At 28.0% G+C, this 9,391-nt stretch overlaps 1 protein-coding gene across 1 annotated transcript in view; it reads right to left on the bottom strand.

The window, feature by feature from the left end:
• Window positions 1-5,428, bottom strand: part of LOC111681704 (nitric oxide synthase) — a 41,806-nt gene extending 36,378 nt beyond the window's left edge. Inside the window, exon 1 of the mRNA XM_046946991.1 lies at window positions 4,494-5,428. Coding sequence (XP_046802947.1) covers window positions 4,494-5,270 — 777 coding nt within the window. The 5' untranslated portion in view covers window positions 5,271-5,428. The remainder of the gene's footprint in view (window positions 1-4,493) is intronic.
• Window positions 5,429-9,391: the final 3,963 nt, after the last annotated feature.

The following is a 9,391-nucleotide window of genomic DNA, read 5'->3' as shown; positions in this document are numbered from 1 at the left end:
TAGTTCAGTTCTAGTTTAGTTCTAGTTCAGTTCTAGTTCAGTTCTAGTTCAGTTCTAGTTAAGTTCTAGTTAAGTTCTAGTTCAGTTCTAGTTCAGTTCTAGTTCAGTGCTAGTTTAGTTCTAGTTCAGTTCTAGTTCAGTTCTACTTCAGTTCTAGTTCAGTTCTAGTTCAGTTCTAGTTCAGTTCTAGTTCAGTTCTAGTTCAGTTCTAGTTTAGTTCAAATTTAGTTCTAGTTCACTTTTTGTTTTATGCAATTTTTGTTATTAAATTTTACTTAAAAAATATTTTAAATTTTACACTGATATTAAGTCATTTGTACAACTCATTCACGCCATCATTTATGTGCAACAGCATTCTTCAGTCAAAGGGTTGTAAAATAAAAGTTTTCATTTAGCAAACGAAATGTAAATAAAATGTGAATTTATTACAATTTAATGTTGAGCATTTTCAGCCATGAAAAAAAAATTATAAAAAGTTGTAAAATAAACCTTAAAAAGGTATTTGATAACATGACAAGGTTTTTATTTGAGTTACTGTTTATATATTTTGGTACTAAACTGAGAAAAAAAAACCGCCATAAATTCACAGACTGATGTAAATAAAATAAATTAATGCTCTAGCTCCAAGTCCCATAAAAGAAATACATTTTAAATTTTAAATTAGGGAAATAAACTAAGAAAATAAAATATTAAGTTCATATACCTTTTGTTTTCTTTCATATTACTTTCTTAACTTTACTTGCAATTTATACTTTATTTTCGTGGTATTTGACTTTTTATTTCACTATTTGCTTATGGAAGTATTTTTAATTTAACTTTTCAACTGTTTACTGGAACCCTTTTGTTTTATTTGAAGAAAGTATGAGTAGACAAAGAACGTACACACATACATACATGATGAATCAACAATTTATTAACACATTTATTTTTTAACGTTTTTTTCCGCAACAGGAAGTTACATATTTGAAAAAATGTTTGGTGTAATAGAAAAAAATCTTAGAAAAACATATAAATTTTCACGCATTTAACAAAAGGGTAACTTAATTACCTTTTCTTCATTAAGTCGTAAAATAGAGTTAAAGTAGAGAAAATAAAATTGTTGTTAATTTCTTGCCACAGAGTGTTTTAAAAATGAGTAAATAGTTGTTGTCTATTATGGTTTGTTTTATGTGTTTGCCCTTCTCCTTCTTCGTTGTTAATTAGTGAAGAGTTTTTCTAATTGGAGATTTTTAAAATAGATGAACAACTTGTGTTGTTCATGAAATTTAAGTTTAATATTTACTTATTATTTATTTAAAAATAATTTCAGTTAATTCTTTGTAATATTTATGGATTCAACTGACGTATACGTAATATTAGAAAATTCAAAAATACATATTAAGTATACGATTAATAATTTTTAAGCATGTCTGGTAGGATTACTTGAGCTTAGGATCTCTAAGCTCTTAGGCTCTTCAGAAAATTGAAAACAAGGAAAACGGACAAAGCTGGCATCTTGTCAGAGAATATTTTCTCAAATGTATTTTTTGCAAGAAAATAAATGAAAAACCCTTTTTTTCCTCAGCATTTGCTTTTTTACTCACTGTTAAATAATACGAAAGCTATCTTAAAAACGTAAAAAATACATTATTACTTCAAACCGGAAATAAGAAAAAATTGAAAACATTAAAAGGCAACTTAAGGAGCCGTATTAGTGTAAGTATTTTTTAATATTATTAGCAACAGTTATGCTTGTTTAAAAAAGAGTAAAAAAAATAAAAATACAATATTCAAAAAGGTAATTAAAAGAAGCTGTAAAAGGAAGTTTCTTTAACTGGAAGGAAGAATTAAGTATTGTTCAAAAAAATAATAAAGTTGCTTATTCTCCTCTAAAACACTTTTTTCTTAATTCTTTGCAAAATTATACAAAATTTAAACTTTATTAGTTGGACAATTTTTTTAGTTTTTAATAACTTAAAACCAACATCATATTTTGTATTAGATTAATAAAAATATTTTTTTGAGCAAACAATCTGTTTGCTTTTTTAATTAATATTTTTCTTATTTATCTTTAACTTTATTTGCTTTTGTTGACAGTAATTTGCTTTCGTTTTTGGGTAAATAATTAGTAAAACAAAAAACATAACTGCAATGACAATAATTATTCAAAGATGTTAAACATATACAGCATTTTAGGGTCATTGTTTGGTTCAACACACTTCGTATAAAAGCAAACAACAGTTCTAGTTCAGTTCTAGTTAAATTTTTGTTCAGTTCTATTTCAGTTCTAGTTAAATTTTAGTTCAGTTTAGTTCAGTTCTAGTTCAGTTCTAGTTCAGTTCTAGTTCAGTTCTAGTTCAGTTCTAGCTCAGTTCTAGCTCAGTTCTAGCTCAGTTCTAGTTCAGTTCTAGTTCAGTTCTAGTTCAGTTCTAGTTCAGTTCTAGTTCAGTTCTAGTTCAGTTCTAGTTCAGTTCTAGTTCAGTTCTAGTTCAGTTCTAGTTCAGTTCTAGTTCAGTTCTAGTTCAGTTCTAGCCCAGTTCTAGTCCAGTTCAGTTCTAAGTAGTGTTGGATTCAAAACTTTTTGCTAACCTTCATTTTGTTTTCCTGTGTTTTATATATATATTAGACGTATACTTAGTATTAAAAAAATACGTATACGTGTGGTGTACCCTCATCATAAAAGATTATTAGTAAAAATCTGGGGCCAAATTCTTACATTCGAAAAGGATCGAAATTTTAAATATTTTTTTTTTAATGTATTAATTTTTCGACTTTTTTCGAATGCCAGAATTTCCCCCTGCTTTCATTCCATTAAATTTGTGTATGTTTTTTTCACATTGATTTGTATAAATTAGACCACCCTAATATAAAATTTCTTTACACACAAATCCCTGTAAACATGTTTATTTAAAAGCAACGGTTGTCAAAGTATAATATCTGTTTGAGCATGCCAGAACAAGCATGCCTGTGTTTGTTCTTTCATCTTAATGTAATTGTATAATGTGTTTTGCGCTTTCAACGTACAAGTATTTTACATACGTACTCTCGAAAAATATTTAACATATTTATACATTTGAAGAATAAATATAATACTTACACATGTTAAGTATTAACATACGTTTTTTTTCTTTTTTTGTTATGTATATGCAGATATACATATATTAACAGTGTGACAAGAAGTATGTAAAACAAAAGAAAAATTGTTTAAACTAAAATTTTTTTAAAAAAATATTTCAGAGCAAAGTACTAATTTATTCAAAAATCTAAACTTTTTTCGCTCCCCACTTCTTATTACACCAGATATTGGAAATCCTAATGACAACTTTTATTTGTCCTTTAAAACATTGGTCATCCTTTTACTAAAAATACATGTAGTTTATTTTTTAACTACAAGATACAACTTGTTTAACAACAACTTCCGACTTGTGGTTTTAATTTAACTTTAACATTTTTTCGATCTTTTCCTTTCCTCTTTAAATTTCATTTGCATTGTTTAAGTTTTTACAATTTTTATTTTTCTCATGTTTGTTGTGTTTTGTATGCACAAGTATGTACACACGTGTGCATACAATTTATGTACCTACATTTAATGTAAAAACTTACTGCAAAAATAATTTTTTTGTCCACAAGTGTAAGTGTATGATACTTGCATGCAAGTCATTGCGCTGCTATGAGCTCCTGTATGAACTGCTTAATATTTTAAGTATTTTTGAGTGTGTTTTAGTTTATTTTTTTGTGGATAGTAAATTAAAATCTTTCATTTTTGTTTTAAACTTAAAAAAACTGTTTAGTTAGTTTTATTTTTTTATAAAATATTTTGCTCATTAATTTAAAAAAAGTGGGTGTCTACAAATAGTTTAATTTTGATATTTATTAAAAAAGTTTTTTATTGTTCTTGCTCTTTTTGTTGCAAATTTCTATGAAAATACATACGTATTTGTTACGTTCGTAATGAGCTCTTTGTTGCCTGTTAATTATACACATTTTGGTTGCAAAGTATAAGAGGTTTTACTTTGAGGTACATGACTGTATATTATGTAACTTTTTGGGGATTATAAATTGTTAATAGATACAATTTAAAAAAACAAACACTAAGTACCTATACATCATCGCCAACTTACTGCGGAACTGAACTAGAACTGAATTAGAACTGAACTAGAACTGAACTAGAACTGAACTAGAACTGAACTAGAACTGAACTAGAACTGAACTAGAACTGAACTAGAACTGAACTAGAACTGAACTAGAACTGAACTAGAACTGAACTAGAACTGAACTAGAACTGAACTAGAACTGAACTAGAACTGAACTAGAACTGAACTAGAACTGAACTAGAACTGAACTAGAACTGAACTAAAACTGAACTAGAACTGCCATAGAACTGAGCTAAAACTAAACTAGAACTGAACTAGAACTCTATTGAATTTTCAAAGTTAAATTAATGGCTCTAGGAAAAGTGCTTCTTCTTCAAAAAAGTTTTAATACATTTAAAATAACGATTTAAATTCACTTACCTCTCTTCCCTTAAAATGCAAAGTATCATATACTTCCGGACGACCTTCGATATTTTTTAAACGCACCGGTTTACGCATCAACATACTGCGACCATCCTCATCAACGTGTATAAAACTACCGGCACGCGAACGAAAGTCCGTTGACATTTTACGTTGTTGATTTTTCGGTGTCGGCGAGAGTTCACGTGCACCCCGAGAACCTGTGGCATTTTTTGAACCACCACTTGCCCCGCCACTATCAATTTCAACAATAACGCTGCCACGATTACGTTCACGTCCGGGTGAATTTTTTGCCGTTGTATGTTCCACCGAACCTATTGAACCACGTGCCGATATACTTTGTCGTTTATGGCTATGATGACTAGTGGAATGATGGGCTGCTTTCTTGTCGTGTGTTGTAGATGGAGTATTTCCACTTGAGTTTTTATCTATTAAATAATCTTCATTGTTTTGATTGTGCAAGGATTTTGTACATGTTTGTGGTGCTGGTGCTTCCGGTGATTGTGGAGTGGGTGGTTGTTTGTTGATGAAAACTTTAAATTGTTTATTATCATTATTAATTTTTATATCCTGTTCATGGCTTGATGATTCATCATAACATAAATTTGTTGTAACTGCCACTTGGGGGGAAATATTTACATGATGTTGTTGTGGTGAAGTTGGGGTAATAGCCTGTTGCTGCTGTTGTTGTTGTTGCTTTTGTTTCTGTTGTGTTAAGGGACTCCGCTTTATGGCCACCATGCGTAAATTTTCCAATATTGTTGAAAAATGCGACATTTTCGTTGTGTTGCGTTTATTATTAATGTCTGTCTAGATAGTGGAGTTATTTGCTGTTAATGTTTAAACAGTATTTAGTAGGTTTTATTGTTATTATTATTTTTTATTTAGATAGTTTTTATGTTGTAATTTTTTTTATAATACAGTCATTTTAGTTATTTAATTAAATTTTTTTCATATGTTTATGGATTTTTTTCTATTAGTTTTTGAGCGTATACTTAATATTAATTATTATTATGAAAATATTTATTAATCATACGCACTGTTGATATGGAAATATTTATTTAATTGTGAAATTAAAATAAGTTTTATGTAAAACTAGTTTTTTAGATTCTTAACAACAACATTTATGTCTATTATCTTTAACATTAGATGTTAAAGGTCAAAGGTCACATCGTTGTTTATATCTTCAAATTGATTTGTTTGCATTTGGTCAATAGAGTGTGGCCTTCAAATTATAAGCAAACATGCATGCAACAATTGTCTGCCCTTTTTAAGTAAGAAAGGTCAAAGGTCATTATATATAATATATACAAAGATTTTATTATATATCCCCTTTTTAATAACAACATTAACCCAAACATCTTTATATTTCAACTTAAATTTTTTTCTTTTTTATTGTCTTAATTAATCTCTGTAATTTTATGATTTGTTAAAATTTTCCAAAAATTTTATTATTCCTTCTTTTTCATACAACTGTCACAAATCTTTTTGAACAAAATCATTTCACAACAACATGTGTCTCTTTATTAAATTAACATAATATTTTACAAATTCTTCCTTTAATTTCTCTAACACCTCGTAATTTTTCAACAATTAAATAAATTAGACTACAAAAAAAATAAAATAAAATAAAACTTTTTTAATATTCTTTTAACTCCATGTAGTTACAGAAGTTAAATTTATGCTAATTAAAATTGACTGAAATACTTTGTAATGATGTGATGGAGGTGAGGAAAATCAACCAGAGTCAACAAAAAATTTATTAACAACGAATAATTGTAATAATGTTAAACACATACTGACAAGCAAGAGTAATGGTCGGTATTTTTAAACAAAAACGAGTTCATGAATATGCAACGTAAAGAGAAAGTGTTGATGGAATTTAAACCCGATAACCATAAAAGAGGCACGACTTGAAGTAACCCAAATGTAAAATTTTTAAAACGATCATATTTCATCGTTTGTGGCTGACTTTACTGACTTACGGATTCTGAGTCGACCTGCTACAAACATTAGCACAAACGTTACAAACATCATCGCAAACGTATAAAAAGTACGAAAAAATTTAGGTCTTAGGTTAGGTTAAGTTGAAAGGAGCATCTATATTACATCAAATCTCAATAAATACACCTAGATCGGACTTGTTGTGCGCTCCTTTTATTAAAAAAATAACATGTTCACCGAAGGTCCCCTTTAATAGGTTTTCATTCAATCAGTATGCAGTAGGGTTCTATAAATCGACTTTCGAATAATTGAACAATCGACTTTTTGTCGAAAACAGTCCAAAAGTCGAAGTCGACTATTTTGTTCCAAAAATGTCGATAACTCGACTATCGTCATTGAAAAAAGTCGAAAAGTCGACTTTGTTAATAAAAGTCGAAAAAAGTCTGAAAGTCAGAAAGTCGATAAGACGAAAAAAGTCAAAGAAATTCGAAAAAAGTCTAAAAGTCGTAAAAAGTCGAAAAGTGGGAAAAAGTCGAAAAGTCGGAAAAAGTCGAAAAGTCGGAAAAAGTCGAAAAGTCGGAAAAAGTCGAAAAAAGTCAAAAAGTCGAAAGGTCGGAAAAAGTCGAAAAAAATCGAAAACTCAAAAATTTTAGAATCAAGTCAAAAATAGTCGAAAATTTTAAAAAAATGGAAAAAAGTCAAAAACTCTAAAATATTCGGAAAATCTCGAAAAAGTCAAAAAATAGTCGGAAAAAAGTCGAAGGAAGTCGAAAATAGTCAAAAAGTCGAAAAGGTCGAAAAACGTCGAAAAGTCGGAAAAGGTCCAAAAAAGTCGACTATTTATAAAATACTTATAGTCGAAAAGTCGACTTTTAATTATATGAAAAAGTCGAAAAGTCGAATGCATAAAAGTCGAAAAAAGTCAAAAAGTCGTAAAAAGTTGAAAAGTCAAAAGGTCGGAAAAAGTCGAAAACTCGAAAATTGTAGAATCAAGTCAATAATAGTCGAAAATTTTAAAAAAAATGGAAAAAAGTCAAAAACTCTAAAATATTCGGGAAATCTCGAAAAAAGTCAAAAATAGTCGGAAAAAAGTCGAAAATAGTCAAAAAGTCGAAAAATCGAAAAAAAATCGAAAAGGTCGAAAAAAGTCGACTTTTACTTATAAGAAAAAAGTCGAAAAATAGACTTTTCATAAAAAGCAAAAAGTCGAAAAGTCGACTTTTAACTAAATGAAAAAAGGCGATAAGTCGACTTTTCGTTTCAACTATAGAACCCTAGTATGCAGCGTGTTTAAGTTTGTCTTTCTAAATTAAATATTTTTAAAGATTCCAGAAGTACAATATACAATCATATATGTTTGATTAAATATTTCTATACAGAAGGACAAAGAAATATACATGCATTATTAAGACCAAAATGTTTATAATTTTTCAATAACATCCAACACTATGTAGTATTAACAACGAAACGTTGTCAATATTGCAACAAATTATTGTCGAAATCTAAATTTTATACACATCCATTGTCTAGACAAACATGGTAAACACACTATTGACAACAATCTGTGGTCATTAGTGAGGCTTTTCTAAAGAATTTCATTCACTCAGGATTTGGAATGTTTAAAGTTATGTTATGTTTTTAGGTTCAATATTAAAAAAATACCTTTAAAACAAAACTCAAAAAAATCCTATTTTATAGGGACTGCATGCACAAATTTATGTTTCTAGGATCAGTATTACAAAAAAACTGAAAAAGTACCAGTTAAGGAACAAAAAAAGTACCAAAAAAGCGCAAGTAAGTGATAACCTATCTTAGAGAAATTTCTTATAACAAATAGGCAGAGTTCTGATTGGATAAAAGGGAGTAAATGAGTTATTGGTATTTTTCATTTAATCAAAGTACTACTAGATAAAAAGTACCATCACAATCTCTTCTTCAAAAACTACCAAATCCAAAAATACGTTTTATTGGCAAACATTTTATATCTAATAGTAGTCTATGTATAATTACATTAAAAATGTATTTAAACACATTCGTTTTTGGCAGTAGACAAACATACAGACTAAAAAAGATTTTAGCATAATTATATATGTGTTGCTGTATGCGTGTTTGTATGTATATTTGTTATTCTGTTGAAAGTTCCAATGAATTACTTAATTACAGTTTTATAAGTTACAATATTTCCAAAATACATAAACGGAATTTTCTAAATATGTATGACGCTGTGTGTGTGTATCTAACACACACACTCACACATACCTATACACATTATCATATGTCAGCTTAAATAGAAAGTAACTTTTTATCAAATGTATCTAGGATTTTAATTTAATAAATTTATTTATGGTTTTCTATTCAGTTGAGTATACAACAAATGTAAATGGATTGTTTGTTTTCAAAATGTACCAAAATAATTTGCCATAATAAGTATTAAAATGTTTAGGAGAATAATAAGAATTTTAAAGTAAATTTTACATAATAAATAAAATTAATTATTAGCAATAAATATAAATGTTGTGATCCCCAAAGACATTTGAGAAATAAGTAAATATTATTTTTAAATTTTTATCTCAATTTCGTTTAAATATTTTTATTAACCATTTTTTTTATTTAATGTAAACAGCTTGTTAAAAACCATCAAAGGTGTTAAATTGTTTAAAAAAATATTTGTGGAAATCATTCATGTTTTCCCCAACCTAAATTCTCCTTAGGCAACCACCAACATTTAACCACATTAAACCATTTAAGAAAACCGACAACAACAAATAAAATCGAATAAAACAATAAACATTGAAATCCTCTTGTTAAACGAATAAACAAGTAGAAAAAAATTCGCACAATATCAAAACATTTTAAGTTTAAACAATAAAGTAAACTGCCTACAAACAGCAGCCACTTATGAAATTATATTGTCTTCAAAAAGATAAATAAAAACATCAGAATTGTAAACCTAA

This window comes from Lucilia cuprina, chromosome 2 (assembly GCF_022045245.1).
Source record: "Lucilia cuprina isolate Lc7/37 chromosome 2, ASM2204524v1, whole genome shotgun sequence".
Taxonomy (NCBI): Eukaryota; Metazoa; Arthropoda; class Insecta; order Diptera; family Calliphoridae; genus Lucilia; species Lucilia cuprina.
This window is presented reverse-complemented; position numbering and strand designations above follow the sequence as displayed.